This window comes from Arachis hypogaea, chromosome 5 (assembly GCF_003086295.3).
Source record: "Arachis hypogaea cultivar Tifrunner chromosome 5, arahy.Tifrunner.gnm2.J5K5, whole genome shotgun sequence".
Lineage (NCBI taxonomy): Eukaryota > Viridiplantae > Streptophyta > Magnoliopsida > Fabales > Fabaceae > Arachis > Arachis hypogaea.
The window spans coordinates 92,537,657-92,557,108 of record NC_092040.1 but is presented as its reverse complement, the minus strand read 5'-3'; the positions used below and the strand labels follow the sequence as shown (position 1 = coordinate 92,557,108).

At 33.4% G+C, this 19,452-nt stretch overlaps 1 protein-coding gene across 1 annotated transcript; it reads left to right on the top strand.

Annotated features, from left to right (window-relative positions):
* Positions 1–6,988: 6,988 nt before the first annotated feature.
* LOC112801946 (uncharacterized) lies at positions 6,989–10,246 on the top strand. The gene is made up of 3 exons (XM_025844904.3): positions 6,989–7,602; positions 8,288–8,569; positions 8,827–10,246. The coding sequence occupies exons 1-3, from the start codon at positions 7,225–7,227 to the stop codon at positions 9,967–9,969; spliced, it is 1,803 nt and encodes a 600-aa protein (XP_025700689.1). The 5' UTR covers positions 6,989–7,224; the 3' UTR covers positions 9,970–10,246.
* Positions 10,247–19,452: the final 9,206 nt, after the last annotated feature.

Sequence of the window (19,452 nt, the reverse complement as noted above, 5' to 3'; positions counted from 1 at the left end):
TCATCAATGGCGCCATCAACATGGTACGCACAATTGCAATCTCAACTCTTTATCACAACTTCGCACAACTAACCAGCAAGTGCACTGGGTCGTCCAAGTAATAAACCTTACGCGACTAAGAGTCGATCCCACGGAGATTGTTGGTATGAAGCAAGCTATGGTCATCTTGTAAATCTTAGTCAGGCGGATTCAAATGGTTATGGAGGATTAATGATTAAGAGATAAATAAAACATAAAATAAAGATAGAGATACTTATGTAATTCATTGGTGAGAATTTTAGATAAGCGTATGGAGATGCTTTGTCCCTTCCGTCTCTCTGCTTTCCTACTGTCTTCATCCAATCCTTCTTACTCATTTCCATGGCAAGCTGTATGTTGGGCATCACCGTTGTCAATGGCTACAGTCCTGTCCTCTCAGTAAAAATGTTCAACGCGCTCTGTCACAGCACAGCTATTCAGCTGTCGGTTCTCGATCATGTCGGAATAGAATCCAGTGATTCTTTTGCGTCTGTCACTAACGCCCCACAATTGTGAGTTTGAAGCTCGTCACAGTAATTCAATCCTTGAATCCTACTCAGAATACCACAGACAAGGTTTAAACCTTCCGGATTCTCTTGAATGCCGCCATCAATTCTAGCTTATACCACGAAGATTCCGATTAAGGGATCCAAGAGATATCCACTCAATCTAAGGTAGAACGGAGGTGGTTGTCAGGCACACGTTCATAGGTGAGAATGATGATGAGTGTCACGGATCATCACATTTATCAAGTTGAGGAACAAGTGATATCTTATAACAAGAATAAGCTGAATTGAATAGAAGAACAATAGTGATTGCATTAATACTCGAGGTACAGCAGAGCTCCACACCTTAATCTATGGTGTGTAGAAACTCCACCGTTGAAAATACATAAGAACAAGGTCTAGGCATGGCCGAGAGGCCAGCCTCCATGATCTAAGGACTAGGCGTCCAAAGATGATCCTCAGATCTAAAGTGATCAAAAGATGAAAATACAATAGCAAAAGGTCCTATTTATAGAGAACTAGTAGCTTAGGGTTTACACAGATGAGTAAATGACATAAAAATCCACTTCCAGGCTCTCTTGGTGTGTGCTTGGGCTGAGCATTGAAGCATTTTCGTGTAGAGACTTTTCTTGGAGTTAAACGCCAGCTTTTGTGCCAGTTTGGGCGTTTAACTCCCATTCTTATGCCAGTTCCGGCGTTTTACGCCAGAATTCTTGAGCTGACTTGAAACGCCTGTTTGGGCCATCAAATCTCGGGCAAAGTATGGATTATTATATATTGCTGGAAAGCCCAGAATGTCTACTTTCCAACGCAGTTGAGAGCGCGCCAATTGGGCTTCTGTAGCTCCAGAAAATCCACTTCGAGTGCAGGGAGGTCAGAATCCAACAACATCTGCAGTCCTTTTCAGCCTCTGAATCAGATTTTTGCTTAGGTCCCTCAATTTCAGCCAGAAAATACCTGAAATCACAGAAAAATACACAAACTCATAGTAAAGTCCAGAAAAGTGAATTTTAACTAAAAACTAATAAAAATATAATAAAAACTAACTAAAACATACTAAAAACATACTAAAAACAATGCCAAAAAGCGTATAAATTATCCGCTCATCAATTCCCTATCATCACACAGTAGTCCCATGGAATAGGAAGCATCTTGGAAGGTAGAATATGTAATTTCATTAACTGCCCTAATAGACTCATATGCTGTGCAACCTCTCTGAACAGCTAACAAAATTCTCATATAGTAAATATCACCTGTACCCGATGGAATATAGTTTAATCTCCCGATAGAATACCCTCTTTTGCGTGGATGCCATTTTCTTGCTTCTCTATCATAAACAAATTGATTTGGAAACTCAGCATATGTCAAAATTTGACCTGATTCAAATTTTTTATTGGCCTCCATCCATGCTAAGAACTTCGTACATTTTCGTTCCTCTTCTTTCACGATTTCCTCAAGATCGTCATTATCTTTAAAGATGATATTTTACTCTCCAGGCAAATGAAAGATTAATTTTATCACTGAAAGCCACCTCTGATGAATATCATAAGTTAAAGTTCTCCATACAGCCTCACATGCAGACAAATATCTACAATCCTAAAATTGTTTGATCTCATCAATAACCTGAGCATCCTCTCCACTAGAAGCTTCCTTTGTAACTCCAACTGCTACCCTGTCTGGACCATTATTCACGTACTTGAATAAATATTTGATAGCATTTGACTTGTTGCAGTACTCTACATTAACATGCGCTTGATAAGACATCAGTAGATATACATTGTATGGAACCACATTCCTATTATCCATATGGACTCCCTTCTTCTCAGTAATCACTCATGTGTCTCGTCTTCTATATGATGGGTATCCACTATCATCGATAACTGTGGTTCTACTGAATGTTTTGGGATAATATTTAGTGCAGTACATATCTTTCATATAGGAAGATTTTGAGAAAGCTCTACCACATGGACATGGTCCATGAATCATATATGTAGATACAGCTCTAAACAATTTTGGGTGCCGAACTGAATCTGACAACTCTGAAGATATTAACCGATCAATTTGAGTTGTCGTTGTTATCTTATGGTCTCCACTTAACCATAAAAGAATGTGAGCATGTGGTAGACCTCTTTTTTGGAATTCTACCGTATACATCTCTTATACCAAAAAGATAAAACAAAATATATATGTTATAAATAAACTATGTATTTTATATATGTGCTTTGATAAATTAAGGGTGATAATACAAAATCAACAATATGTTAAGTAAGAAAATATTTTGCCATTTATTTTATAACAATCTAAAGAAATATTTCTCTAAAAATAAGGTTGGATGATGAGCAATACCTGCATCTAGCACTCCAAATGAAATTTCTTGCTTAAGATCCGAGATTAAATATATTTTACAGAAAATAATATATATTTTTTCACAATTTTTTTTCAAATAAATATAAGTTTAATCTCACAATCAATAAATTCAACTAATAGTTAAAATCTTTTTTTCACTTCTTTAAATAAAGAAATTGAAAATGAATAGCTTATAATTAAAAAAAGAGAAAAAAGATGAAAGTACCTCTATTATTGTATAGAGACAATCTAAAAAATAACAATGTAAATGGAGTAAAGAGAAAATTTATAAATGTGATAAATAAAAAATTTAAATTTAAAAATTGTAACGGTTAAGAAGTCACTTAATTAAGAATTAGTATTAGAATTTCAAATTTTAAATTCTTAAATAGAGTTTCCTAATAAGCTAGTGCAAATTTTAAATTTTTAAATAAAATTTTCTAATTAAACGTTCGTTATTAATTAGGAATTTAGTAATTTGTTAATTTAAAAATAATTTTTATTAGTTTGGTCATAAATAGTATTAATCCTATAATTTGTCGATAAAAATAAATAAAATTAAATACAATCTAAAAATTAATAACCTTATAAATTATGTAAATTTAGAAAAAAAATATTTAAAAAGAGAGAAAAAAATGAAAGTATTTTATTATACAGAAACAATCTAAAAAATAATAATGTAAATTGAGTAAAGAGAAAATTTATAAATGTGGCAAGTAAAAAAATTGAAATTTAAAAATCAAAACGGTTAAGAAGTCACTTGAATATGAATTAGTATTAGAATTTCGAATTTCAAAATTTTAAATAGAGTTTTCTAATTAGCTAGTACAAATTTTAAATTTTTAAATAAATTTTTTTAAATTAATTCAATTTTGTCGGAACAACATTAGAAACAGAATTAAGTATAGAAAAATGTCAAACTAAATTTTTCTTTTAAATAGTATAAATAACATCACATATTAATAAGATTGGTAACTCTATTTACTTTAATATAATCTTTTGTAATTAGCATAGTAGCTTGTAAATTATATAAAGTTTTAAAAAATATTCTCAAATAGTAGCTTGTAAATTATATAAAATTTTAAAAAATATTTTCAAACCCAATTGCTTACTTAAAAATTCAAATAAAAAAGTGTATTTAAATTTAAATTTAAAATTTTAAACATAATACTTTAATTAAAATTATAATTAGATTTTTTTTAAAATAAGTACACATTAAAAATTAATAACTAACTTAATTGTATCAACAATAATTCATACGAGAAATTTATAACTTTATGACATTGAATATTAAATTAGAAATTAACAAAATATCAACGGTGTGAATCGAATTAAAAATAAAATCACAAGTAATAATCAAATAACTTCAATTTATATTTAAAAAAAATTCTAAATTCCAAACATAAAGATGGAAAAGAACCAAAAGAAAAATAATAAATCAATAAAAGATAATGTTTCCACCAAAACAAACATATACTTGTCATTATTCTATTAGATAGACTCTAAAAGGAATTCCAAAATATGTGCATTCAAATTCTCAAGTTTCATTCTCAATCTTGATCTTCTTGCAAGTTGAGGAAGTATCTCCTTGCACCTTCGAATCTTTCGACTCTGAGGATAATCGCTTGGTTGGTGTAATAGCATTTTCCAACACTTCGGATTTATCATTGTCCGTAACTTCATTAGAGAACTCAAGCAACAAATTCTATACAAAATAATACATTTAATTAAAGACTTCCTTTTCACCTTTTATTTTATCTCAATAATAATTTTTTAATAAAATAAATACCTTAGCACCTTCTACTTTCTTCCTTTCAATGATTGAGGATGCCTTTGAAATTGGAAGCAAATCACTGATGTAGTCAACATCCTAAAATTATAATTAGTTATTAATTATTATTTATATATTAGATCCTACTAATGACCAAGAAAGAGAAAAATAAACTGATTTTTAATAGAAAGTACACTTATAACTGTACTCACAATTTGAATAGGGTGAACCTTTTTGAATTTATTTATGAGGTCCACATTATCAGTCATCTTCTTAACTTTATAAGAAGGTAAAAAATATGGATTATCAGATATTTGAACTTCAACGATGAAGAGGAAGGTCTTATCAATTAGGTTGAGCAAAAGTATAGGTGTATCCGATAGATCTCCTTTCTGTAGGGTATTACATAATATATTAATAATAAATAATATAAAAATTACCATTAAAAATATATTCACTAATGTTTTTAGAAATAAATATTGGTTAGAATCTACCAATAGAAGTGGATCAAGTATCTCTACACAATTTTTTTCCAAAATTTGTTTTGTCTCCTTGTCAAAGACTAAGAAAAAAAGCATTTAATTCATGTGCATAGTTGACAAAAAACACAAACTCCGTTATTTTTCTATATCAAATAAAATATTTAATGTTAAATATATTTTTTATAACAAAATAAACAAAAAATAATTACAAGTAAAAAAGTAACTATCAATAAAATAATATCAAATTATATATATTTTATATTTTAAAATTTAAAAATTAACAATAAAATTAAAACGTCAAACACAATTTAAAAAAATTAATAATTAATTTATTAATTATTTTAAACTCATAAAAAACTAACTACGGAAAGAATGCTTTCTATTAAACTTGTTTTTTAAAAAAGATTTAAATACTTTTTTTCAAAATCAATCCAAACTCATTTTTCAAAAAATTTAAATACTATTAATAAAAAAATGCTTCCATTTTTTCAAAAACATTGCCTTTGAATAAAAGTATTTGTTACCTATTAATAATGTTAATAAAAATATTTATAATAAAATAAATTAAAATAACAATTTAAAAAAATGAGAATATCAAAATTTTTAGATTTATAAAAATAAAGATATAATTACCCATCATCAATCTCTAATTCAATAATAGTATACTTGGTAGATTTGTCATTCTTTGTAAGAGTCTTCTCACTTCTAATTCCAGTAAGATATCTAATAACATATGAAATGATTTAAAATAAAAAAATTATTGTCTTTGTTAAAAAAAAACACAGCCTATTCATGATGTGTAGTCTTAGAGTTACCCTCATTGAGTCCAATACCAAAATATCTTATTTGGTAAGATATTTCTTCCTTTAGCAAATTCACGAATCGAGACACAAAAGCCATCTTAACTGAAACGTGTATTTTTTCTTCCTAAAATTTGATAAACAAAAATCAAAAAACAATTAGATGGGATAAACAAATAAATTTAAAATATAAATAATATAAATTTAAAATAAAATAAAAAATATTAGTAGAAAACTCACATCTTCATCGAGCCAAACCATTTCAAATGAGTATGGCAATGAAAAATTTCCGTAACTTGATAGTGTCCATAATCGTATCACTCGTATACGTACACACAAATTGTTGATTGTAGGATTGATTTATGCGATTTTGTGAATACCAGCCATTGAAATAAATAGAGAAATTTTAAATTTTGGATGTATGTAAAAAAAAGATTTGATATACTTTAAATTGTGGTGCTTTACATATCTCATAACTTATATTTTTATAATTAACTCATAACTAAAATGTTTTAAATTTGATTGACTTTAATTTAAATTTAAATTATATTTATAAATAAAATAAATAAATATATTAACAATTTTTAAAATTCTAAATTAACGTAAATATATTTAAATTTATGTATGTAGTTGCAATTTTAAAAAACAAATCTACAAAAATTTACAAAATAGTGCTAAAAAGAATCACTAAATTTTTAAAAAATAATATTAAAATTTAAAAAATAACAACCTAAATAAAATAATTTAAAATTTTAAAATAACAACTTAACTATAACAACCTAAACAAATACTTTAAAATTTAAAAATAACAACCTAAGTAAATAATAATTTATAATTTATAAATATAAATATAAAAATTTTTAGTAACGATACTTAAGTAAATAAATTCTCAAACTCAACGTATGTTAATATATGAATTTTTATTTATATTATTATAAAGATAAAGATAAAAATACGAATTTCTATTTGTATTATAAGAATAAAGATAAAAGATAAAGATAAAAATAAAAAATAAAGATAAAAATTTAAACCTTTTCTATAAAAACTGCTACTGATCAATAAACTACGAAAGTTGGTTGCATTTCTTAATCTTATATGCTAAGTATACGACACGATAAACTAAGTCACTAACCCCACAACCATACTCGTTTCTTCTTAGAAGCCCAAATCCACTAAAACCATTTTCCATTTTTACCCTTTTTCCCTTCTTCCCTTCTTCCTTTCTTTTCTTTCTATCTCATCTGTCAGTTTGGTTCAGTTGAACAGAATTGGGTTTGCCGTTCGCCGTTTGCGTTGCACCGATGAATACGACGCCGTTTATGGACAAGCAGATTATGGATCTCACCCACTCAGGTTCTTCACAGAGCAAGGACCTCATCGACCTCATCAACAACAACAACCATAATCACAAACACAACAACACTGATGACGAAGATGAACGTGTTGAATCCCAACTAGAACATCATCGTCAAGAAACCCTAAATAATAATCTCAATGGGATTGGGGTCACCAAAGATGACATCATTCCTAGCTACGATTTCCAACCCATTCGTCCCCTCGCCGCTTCTTCCCCTAATTACGATTCTGCCCCCAATTTAGCTGCTTCTGCTGCTTTCTCAACTAGGTCATGGAACTCCGATTCCAATGCTAACACTTCCCCTCCGCGCCCTCTCATCAAGGTAAGACTTCACACTTGTTTTGCCCAAGTTTTAATCTTTTCGTGATTTCCTGATCTGGGTAATAATTGCCTGTTGTTTGAGGGTGAGGTGTGATTTGATTTGTTGCTCCCACTTACCAATGATTTGGTGGTTATGAATCATGGAGTCATCACTTAGTGGAGTTTACATGACTACTAGTTTTGGAATTGTATGTGGTTGAATAAAATTGAATGTAAGATTTTCAGTTTGTGAATATGACAAGTTTCAGCATTGGAAGTTAGGTTGCCCCAGGTTTCTGTCCAGCATGTTTGTGGTTTCTAGTTTCAACCATATTGCCATATGTCATGCTTTGTTATAAGATTTTGATATTGTTGTGTAACTTCGAATAGCAAGTTGAATCTTCATGCTTCCAGAGCTTTCAAACCCTGTGTGTAAAATGTTGATATCATTTCGATAATTATCTTCTGACTCATTTGATCAAAGTTAGCTGATAAGATTGAAACCATGTGATTTGTTTCTTGAGCCTTTATAGTTTAATAACATGCATGCTGAATTGTCTCACTATTTTGTAGTGTCATGAAAGGTTTGAGCATTTGAAAAATCTTGTGATCTTATATCGTTTGTATAGGAGAGAGTAAATACTTAATTTACCATTTCTAGTATCTTGTTTGCCCTTAAATATTAAGTATTATCCTATTTTATACAGAGTTACAGTTCTCTGGATACTATTGAACCTACAAAGGTTGCTGCGGTAGGAAAGGACCAAAAGGCTCTTGATGCAATAATTTTGTCTGAAATTGATCAAACCATGAAGAAACATATGGAAAATTTGCTTCATGTTATGGAAGGTGTTAGTGCGCGGTTAACACAGCTAGAAAGCCGAACCCACCGACTTGAGAATTCTGTGGATGATTTCAAGGTATCTGTTGGAAACAATCATGGAAGCACTGATGGAAAACTAAGGCAATTGGAGAATATTCTGCGAGAGGTATATTTTTAATTATTATTTATCAATCATGTTCCCTCGTAAGTCTTCCAACCTTAATGGTTAGCAGCATTTATTATGTTGAATCAATTAACAAAACTAGCTGTAATAAACCAATATTTGTACTAGGTGCTATTGATATGATCTGATTTTTACTTTGTGTTTTGTGTGCTACGCTTCAATTCATGTTTTTGTTATTGTTTATTCTCATCCTGGTTCTTGCCTAGTCATCTTACTATTTGATGATACAAAATATACAGGTGCAATCAGGGGTGCAGACCGTCAAGGATAAGCAAGATATATTGGAAGCTCAGCTGCAGCTGGCAAAGCTGCAAGTGTCAAAGACGGATCAGCAGTCAGAAACACAAACTAGTGTAGTTACAAATCCCATTCAGCAAGGTGCATCTGCACCCCAGCAATCTCAGCCACAGTTTCCTCCTCACGCTAATCTCCCACAATCAATTCCTGCAGTCCCTTCCCCAAATGCGCCTCCTCAACCTCCCCCTCAACAGGGATTGCCACCTCCAATTCAACTTGCAAATCAATTCCCACAGAACCAAATCCCAGCTGTTCCTCAGAGAGACTCATACTTTACTCCACCACCACCTGTTCAACCTCAGGAGGCCCCAAATCAGCAGTACCAAGTGCCTCCAACTCAGCAGCCGCATCCTCAGCCGGGGGCACCCCCACATCAACAGTATCAACAGAGCCCTCATCCCCAGTTCTCACAGCCAGCACCTCATATACCTCAACAGCAGCCAGCACCTCATTTACCTCAACAGCCGCCAGCAATTACGCCCGTAAATCTGCCGCAAATTCAATCTTCACTTGGCCAGCATGTTGAGGAAACACCTTATGTTCCTTCGCAAAACTATCCACCCACTCTGCACCAGCCAACATCTCAGCCACCTAGTGGGCCTCCGCCTACCCAACAGTACTATGGCGCACCAACCCATGCATATGAACCGCCATCAAGTAGACCTAATCCAGGTTATTCTTCTGGATATGGTACATTATCGGCTCCTGCTGAGCCGTACCGTTATGGTGGATCATCACAATATGGTGGCACACCTGCACTTAAGCCACAACAACTACCTACTGCTTCATCAGTGTCTCCAAGCAGTGGAAGTGGCTACCCACAGCTCCCGACTGCTCGTGTACTCCCTCAGGCTTTACCAACTGCATCTGTAGCAAGTGGGGGTTCAGGTTCTACCGGAGGTGGGAATAGGGTTCCCATTGACGATGTAGTTGACAAAGTTTCTAGTATGGGATTCCCTAGGGACCACGTAAGGGCAACGGTTCGGAAGCTGACAGAGAATGGACAATCAGTTGACCTGAATGCAGTTTTGGACAAGCTTATGAATGATGGTGAACTGCAGCAAAGAGGTTGGTTCAATCGGTAGCACAAGGTACAATTGACCGAACTTTGTATAGAAGAATCACTTGTTTCCTGAATCCTGATGAAGGCTTATGAGGAATGGGGACTATTTATGGTTGGATTGTGACAAATTGGATGCCTTGACTCTAATTTTTCTCTTTTCCCCTTGTTCTTGTTTCTTGGAAATTTGAGATTGTTATGTTTGCTTGTCTGGATCCAATTATGACTTGATCTTGTTCTGTATATTTATATTCACAATAAACATAAGTGGATTTGCAAAAAAAATTGATTTGGACATAGAACTGCTCCATGTTCTGCCACCCAACTAATTGTCATCAGATTTGGTGACTAGTTTTTCATGTTAACATCTCTGATTAGGCTTTATGAGAGGCCTTTCTTTTCCCCATGATGACCAACTGAAGCTGTTAAGTGTTAATGCCAAGTTCTTCACTAAGTATCTTCAAAACTTGTTGACTTTGGTGACGAGACCAACTAAATGCAGAAACAATTAGCTTGTGCAGATTTATAGCCTCATAAGTGGAACGGCATAACATGATAAAATTGGTACCTCATTACTTGATTCAAAACAAAAAGGGAAGTCGGTGATACAAGGTTTTCATTTTTACAAGTGTATAAAATGCAGAAAATATATACATATGCATCAATATGTATTAGTTATTATTTGTAAATCTATTTAAACAAAATTTGAATATTCAATACAAGCAAGGGGTTTTTGTGTGATACCAAACTTGGTTAACTCCAAAATGCTAAAAATTTGTTACTTTGGTGGAATTTAAAATAAACGAAGACCTGTTTTCTTAGTTGATGGGACTTTTGTCCCTTACGACTTTTTTGTAAAAGTAGTTTAAAGTAGTTTGATAAACTTTGATTTTACAAATTTTTTATGCCATAATCAATGTCAGGATAAAACCGACGTAATTTTAAAATATTTGTACAATAATGTTCCACATTTATGCAAAAAACCTAACCAAGTTATTCAAGTAAAATTTCATTTAAAATATTTATACAATAATGCTCCACATTCATGCAAAAAACCTAACCAAGTTATTCAAGTAAAATTTCATTCACGCACCCCCTCCCCTCCCAAGTTATGTGAAATACATGCGTGCCCCCATTCCCCCTCTTATTAACGTAACAGAATTATGTAAAGCTTCTTCTTCAACGTAAACATTCTTCAATGTTAACGATCTGCATTGCAATTTTCGAATCTGCTTTCGTCGTTCTTCTTTGTTGCTCGCTATTCTTCTTCTTTTTCTTCTCTGCTACTTGTCGTTCTTCTTCCTATTCTTCTTCATTTTCTTCTTCGATATGTGAATTTATCTTTTTCGCTTTCAGATTTCAATAGGCTATCAAAATAATGAATGATTCAACTTCAAATCAGTTGAATGAGAACGATTTGGATTATTCTTCTGAATCCTATCAAGCGGACGAGATTTGGATTATTCAATTTTGAATCAAATTGAATGGAATGCAATTGATAAATTGAATTGAATGGACGCAGGTGTTCTGAATTGAATTGAATTGATAATATTTAAATTGTAGACACATGTGTTTTGAATTTGATTTTATATATACAATGTTTGGTTCATTTAGCATTGTACATTGTTTTCACTTTGATTTATATTTTCGTTTCATTTTGCAGGTAGGTGTCTGAATTTATATAATGGACGGTGTTCGGTTCATTTAGTATTATACAATGATTTCGCTTTAATAATATTTTCGGTTCATTCTGCAGTCCAGGTTTGTTGTAGATGAACAATTTGTCCCAAAGGTTGGGATGACTTTCATGACACTAGAAAAAGCTAGAAAGTTCTACAAAAGTTATTCCAAACTTGCCGGTTTTTCTACCAAAATAAGGAACACGACTCGAAAGGGAGACGAAATTAAGAATCAACTAATCGTATGCAGTAGAGAGGGGAAGTGGAAATCCAAGATATTTCCAACTCTGAAGACAAACCCCTTAGCCGGCATAAACTGTCCAGCCAGGATTTACGTACACATATTGAAGGATGTCAGTTTTTGGACAATTTTTAAAGTTGTTCTGAATCATTCACACCCCTACTATCCAGACCGAGCAGAGATGCTCAAACAACATAGGGAGCTAAGCATGTTTGTGCGTCGCACCATTGAAAACAACGAGGAAGCCGAAATCAGACCGAGCAAAACATACCAATCATTTGTAGTAGCAGCGGGCAATCATCGGGAACTAAGTTTTATAAAAAAAACGTGAGAAATTACATCACAAGGGAAGTATGAAATATTTTCGAACAAGACGATGCCAAAGAATTTGGGAAGTACCTATTAAGAATGAAAGAGAACAATAAAAATTTCTCTTTTGAGCTCAACCTCGAGGGCGATCACTCCATCAAAAATGCATTCTGGGCCGATGCAAGAAGCAGGCTGCATGCGAGTATTTTGGAGACATTGTTTCATTTGACACCACTTACAACACAAGCAGGTATTCGATTCACCAAAATTAAGTCTTAGGGTCACACAGGCAACACATTTCAGTTCATAACTGTTGCCAGTGTCCATTTTTGCAGGTACAATCTGGCTTTTGGTTCTTTTGTGGGCATGAATCACCACGGTCAGTCAACACTTCTCGGATGCGCTCTGATAAAAAATGAGGACATCCAATCATTAAAATGGCTAGTCAAGTGTTGGCTCCGTTGCATGGGAGGGAAGGCACCAAAAGGCATTTTCATCGACCAATGCGCATCGATGCAAAGGGCCATCGAGATGTGCATGGTAACAACAATTTATCGGTGGTGCATCTGGCACATCATGAAGAAGATCCCAAACAAATTAAAGGGTTACAAGTGACACAAAGAAATTGAACAAGAGATGAGTCACGTCATTTGAAACTCGTTCACAAAAGATGCATTTGACAAAAACTGGAACGATTTTGTCACAAAGTTTGGCATCGGAAGCAATAAGTGGCTCTCAGGTAACCGACGTTTTTAATTTAAATTATTTTGATGCTGTTACTTTTTTAGTTAAAATGAGCATAACTTTTGGTTTATCAGAGCATATATTTTTCGTTCATCATGCAGAACTGCATGAAGATCGCCATTTATAGATTCCAGTTTACCTAGATCATCACTTTTGGGCCGGAATGAGAAACACACAAAGGAGCGAGAGCATGCACGCATTTTTCAACAAGGAACAGCTCCTTTATTCAATTTGTGAAGCAGTACGATAATTGCCTAGCAAGCAAAGAGCAAAGAGAGAGAGAATTTGATGCTGCGGATTTTTACACCGGAATACCGTGCACAACAAAATCGGTAATAGAGGCTCAATTTCAGCACGTGTATACTCATGAGAAGTTCAATAAAGTTCAAGCACAATTCAGAGGAAATGTGAACTGCATCACAAGATCAATGCATTCCACCATAGGTTTTACGACATACGAAGTTGTAGAGCAAGTTTCTAACTCCACATTCAACAAGTTTTTCGTCACCTACGACGCAATATCATGAGAAGTAAAGTGTTAGTGCCTGCTGTTCGAGTCAAGGGGCAAACTTTGCCGCTATTCCTTGAACATCTTAAGCTTTGAGCGAGTAGATAAAGTGACACCGAAATATATATTGGAACGCTAGAGTAAGAACATAAAGAGGACGCACACACACGTCAAGTGCAGCCAACACGAGCCTCTATTGGAGCCGAGAAGCAAGAGATTTGATGATTTAGTGTTTCGATCACACAATATTTGCAAATTTGCGTCAGAGTCTGAGGAGTTGACCGGAATTCTGCACCGGGTTTTGACAATGTCATGGCCGAGATACAAGAATATCAAGCGAAAAGCAAAGGAAAAAGTTCGTTATCTCACGAAGAAGTGACATTGAGCGATGTGAACAACCTTCAAAGCCCGCCATGTGTGGGGACAAGAGGCCGCCCCAAGAACAGACTTAGATCAAACTTGACAAAAAAAAGGTTGCAAACGCCACAAAGAAAAAGAAAAAGCCAGCTCCAAGCGAGGTAACATCGATTTGCTTTCGATTAGGGAAAAATTCGTTTGTGCATTTTACTAATATACAATTTATTTTGTCTTTTGCAGTTGAACCTTTTAGACAATGGATCAACGATTCAGTCAAGCTCCAACCTTTACAATGCACAGGATATGAATTATCCCAAAGAGGATTATAGGAGTTTCAATTTTTAGTAACATAAATTTCCATTCATGTATGAGCAAATTTCGGTTCATTAAAATTATAGGAGGGTTAATTTCTAATTGATGTTAGTCTTTATTGAATAGTCATTTTTTTTTTGTTTTTGAAATTAGCTTTTTGAAATTCTTTATTGAATAGTCACTTTTTTGTTTATTGAATAGTCACTTTATTTTGTTATGTCAAAGAGTTTAAGTGTTTTTGAAACTGAATACTGATATAAACATTTTTTCCAAATTAACTTTCTGCAATAGTGATATATGCACTTTTTCGGTTCATCTAGTCTATTAATTTTTGTTCATTTGTGTTTTTGGGGCTCTTAATGTTTGATAAATATCCTGAATCCATTCACTGTGAACCTAGAAAAGAATAATAGCAAGACAGTTCCAACAGATATATACATTAACATTAGATTTTTCATTAACATTAGATTTTTAATAACATTTACATTAATATTCACATATATACATTAAAGAAGTAGTGTTTGCTTTTTTAAAAAAGTTAAACAAAATAGTGTTAATTACAACCAGTCAAAGAAACTATAGCCTATTTACTAACTATATCCCCAAATGTGAATTTACAAAAAGGGTTGGAGAGGGCAGCAGATGGCTTCAGGAGTTTTATGCCTTCAGATGCCTGAATCACTTGGTCTCTGATTTTGTTCATTTTGTGTAACAAAATGTTTGGACCATATTTGTGCCTAAAGGCATCAATTCCTTCCTACAATTCAATTGAAAGGAATTAGTTACATAAGAAATGACCCCAACTGATTTTTTGAGGATCAATTGTTTTCAGCCATTTCATGACGTATATTACGCAATCATAGCTAAGCAAGAAATAAGTAAAATATGATTAATAGTATACAAAATAAAATACATTAAAAATAGCACTATAGCAGAGAAAGATTTTTACTTTGTTCATTGACCACTGAGCCTGATATATTCTGCTTCTACTCCCTTTCCGTCCTCCATTAAGGGCCCTCATTTGGAAGACTATTAATCCCTGGAAAGGATACAAAAATTAAAATCAGGCACAAGCACAAGCAGCGATTGAATAAAATGTAATAAACATTGAATCAGCAAGAAAAATATTTTCTACATGTAAAAGAACCCAAGTGAACACTTAAGGATAAAGTGAATGTAAATCACCTACTATAATGAATCGAACACTGTTCATATTTGAATAAAATGTGATAAACATTCAATCAGTAAGAAAAATATTTTTGCATGGAAATGAACTCAACTGAACACTTAAGGATGAAGTGAATATAAATCACCAACTCCTATGAACCGAATTCTACTTATGTTTGAATAATTTACAGCAAAATATGTATGATGTAAATAACTCACAACAAATTTGTTTAGTTTAATTCTTAAGTTAGGTATTTCATCTTTTTTTAGTTGACAGAATCAAGCACATAGAATGCCTTCTTCTTGACATTGACAATCCATAACCACCAGTGTCCTCTGTTGTAAATTGGCACAAACAACTGAAGTTTGGGAAAATAATAGAATATTTCAGTCTAAATGATAGCAAACAACATAATTATCAAAGAAGTTTTAGAAATCACAACTTACAAATGGATGTAAAGCCAGATTTATTTTCTCAAGAAAATGGCAATAGTGTGCATATTGATCGATATCGATTCGATAGGCCTTGTTGGTATTTGGATCAATGTAATTCTCGTCATGGTTTTCCAACATAAAATTCTGCAAAATGAATCTCAGTTAAATCACAAATGAACCAAATTATTTATCAGAACTAGTAAATTACTTGTGAAATAAAAAATTTGGCTTACCAGAATATCCGTCGGCACACAGTAAATTTCTTCCTCAAACCGGCGATATTTTCTGTTGTTGAGAATCATACACACGGCATTGACCACCTACATGAAGAAAAGTTATGAGATATACGGCATTGACCACCTATTATGTTCAGTTAACATAATAGGCAAAGAATTTATCGTGTTTTCTACATCTTGTCTGGGCATTAGAGACAAGAAATGATGTATAAGCCCATCCAAATGCACCTCATGGTTCAAAACGAATATGGTGTCATATTCATTGGTAATATCTTTGGTTTCCTTTACATGTATCATCCAATGATAACACTTCTCCTTCAATTCCTCCATGATTTTTTTTCGTTTTTCAGAGTTTTGTACCCTGCAGAGGTGGTCAAGCTCGACTCAGCACTTGTTTCCTAAGCAAATTTCAATGATGCCTTCCAGCAACCATCACCGCATCCGCCAGCACTTCAAGTTGCGTAACTGTCAATTGAGAAGCCAGGGAGTTGGTTGAGATGTTGGAGGACTTATCCCAAGGCTGAAGGAAGGTGCATCATCTTCCCAGTTCCAAAGAGGAGCAGCACTGCAAGACGACAGACAAAAGTTTTAAGTAAGAATGAAAAAGCAGTATCATATAACATGAAAGCTAATAAAAATGATATTAATTAAAACTTACACATTCAACGGAGGTTCTGGCTCTGTCTTTCTCGGGAAAGATTTCTTGCCGGCCTGTTTTTCGGGTTCCGGAGGGTAGCTGTAACAAAAAGAAGAGAGTCCAATAAAGAACACATCGAATTGATTTCTGGATTCAAGTGAACCGCAAGTAAACCAGGTAATGAACCGAAATTACCCAGATTTGAACAAGCAGTAAAACTTACAAATCAAGCTGTGCTTCTTCTTTCGATTGCCCTGTCACCGGAGCTTATTGGCACAATTGCTGTTGTTCTTCCGAAGGGCTACTGCATTAAACAGAAAAGAGTTCAATAACGATATGAAATTAATATCCTATACTATTAAAACTAATAAAAAGAATTTCAAGCACAACTTACTCATTAACAGATGCTTCTTTTGTTTGACTCTCGGAAGAGACATGGGTGAAGGTCTCTTGATGTTTTATTATCTCTTCCACCAGAGAACTCGGAAGAGACACCGCAATAGGAGCTCTAAGGAAGATAAACAACGAAAAAGTTAATATTGAATTACCGAAATAGGTATTGAGAAACCGAAGGCTACAACATTGAAAAACTTACATATCGAGAGATTTAGAATGAGTTTCTCCTCCAACAGCAATGAGTTGGAGTTGAGGATCAGGTGTAGTACTACTGACAATTAAACACATATTTCGTATCATTAATTAAACAAAAATTATTACCTAAATCTAAAAGACTAACATAAATATTTCAACTTACATAGTTGGAGTTTGTAAACTCTATTTTTGATGGAGTTTCTTTCTTCCAAAAACTTTTACCAGGGTTTTCGAGGTATTTTTCCTAATAAAAAAAGGATACCAAATTAAAATCATCAACCAAGATTAAAATCAAACGATTAAAAATACATCAAATTCGTTTTTGGAATCCAATGAACCTCACTTAAACCCAGAATGAACCGAGTTTACCTGGCATTGGCCGGTGTATTTACAGACGGTGTGGAGCTCGTCTGAGTTTGTAAAGGTTCGCTGTCCAAATCTACAGTCGTCAGTCTAAGCAAAAAAATAAATATTATTCAGTAAATCCAGAGGAATTACAAGAGGTTTTAGGAAAATTTAGCAAACAAAGAAAAAAGAACTCGATATAAGTAACGGAATCTTACATCTCGGATAAATCATTTCGCGCCTCTGTCGAGTCAAAATCATCCAGAGCAACATTTGTTTTTTGAGCTCCATCATTTTTTCTCTTTGATCTTTTTTCTCTTAATAGCTGCACTATTTCTCTTCTTTTTTCGGCAGCATTGACCATTACTTGTTCATCTCTGAAAATTCATAAAATAAGTATCAAGAAACCTAAAATAAAAGTATCAATGAATTGAAAATATCATTTCAGAAACTTACTCCCTTTCAGATTTAGTTTTTCTTTTTGAATATGTTTGAACAAGCTTCCTTGATTTGGTTTGTTTTTTGGCAACCCTCTCTGGTTGTTTTCTTTTCATTGTCGATGTTTTTTCGATTTCTTTTTCTCAGTGACACATACAAACACATCGAATTTATACTAGAGACAAATATCACAATTGTAATTTATTTAACAAGCACACACAAACAATGTTCAGCAAATAAAAGCAAAACTAAACCAAATAAACATCATACAAACATATCAATGAACAAAAAATAATCAATTCCCGAACTTACTAGTTTTTAGATTCACTTGTGCTCTTCGAATCTGTCGGAACAAGCTTCCTTTTTTTGCTTTATTTTTTAACCACCTTCTATGATTGTTTTCTTATTTTTGTCTATGTTTTTCCAAGTTTTGTTAAAATAACATGATGAAAATTTAAATAAATAGATAGTTTTCAAGAAGTAAACTCAGGTTCAGATTCACAAAAACTATCTTAATTAGATACAAATATCAGAGTTGTAATTAACTTAACAAGCGCATAAGAATAATTTTCATCAAATAGAAGCAAAACTAAACCAAATGAACATCAATCAAACAAACAAAGTAATGAACCAAAAATAGTCATTTCCCAAACTTACTGGTTTTCGGATTCACTTGTTCTTTCAAAATCCGTCGGACTGCTTTGGTTTTCAGATTCACTTATGGTTTCCGAATCCGTCGGAACAATCTTTTGTTTTTTCACCAGCCTCTGTTGTCTTGTTATTTTGTTTGGCGGTGTTTTCTCAAATTTAGATTCAAATTTGGATTCAGAAAAATTGTCTTCTTTCGAAGAAGAATCCAGAACAACAATTTTCTTTTTTATTTCTTCTGCTTTCTCTTCTCTTCCCCCTTCAGAATAACTATTTGGACACCTTCTCTTTTGCTGTCTTTCTCTCCCTTAATTCTGTTCTGTACAGAAGTTCCTAAAACACAAACTTATTTAGTTAGCAGAGTATTTTAGAAGCATCTGAATCGAATTTTCAAGAAATTTTTTTGTTTAATTTACCATTGCATCAGTTGCTTACTTAGCAATCCGGTCGAGCAGAAGACTCCATGTCCAGTGGGCCACCCACAGTGGCCCGGGAGTCTTAGGTGCATCCAGTCGAGGAAACTTGCATTCATGGAAATATGTTATCATAAAAACCAAGACGCAGCCGTCAACGGACTATTTCTTTCCTTGTCTTTGGGTTTCAATCCCATTGACAGATATTGTCCACACGAAGAATAGGCAGCTTATGAATCGGGGAGGCCGTGCTCACTATCGTCGGCAGCAAAAAGCACTTCTTGACGAAGACAACAAAAGTCCTCTTGAATTTCTGCCGGTTCTCCTCTCCTTGAACACTCATATCAACCACATATTTTGTCAAAGATGCCAATTGTAGCACTTTTGAAACTGTTAATTATCTCCTTGTCAGCCTCACTCAGTCTGCCATACTCAACTTTTTAAGAAA

Bases quoted from the DNA above. Each gene is read 5' to 3' on its own strand.
- LOC112801946 (XM_025844904.3), top strand. From the start codon at position 7,225: ATGAATACGACGCCGTTTATGGACAAGCAGATTATGGATCTCACCCAC. The intron at 7,603-8,287 runs GTAAGACTTCAC...TATTTTATACAG, and splicing joins CTCCGCGCCCTCTCATCAAG to AGTTACAGTTCTCTGGATAC. The intron at 8,570-8,826 runs GTATATTTTTAA...CAAAATATACAG, and splicing joins TGGAGAATATTCTGCGAGAG to GTGCAATCAGGGGTGCAGAC.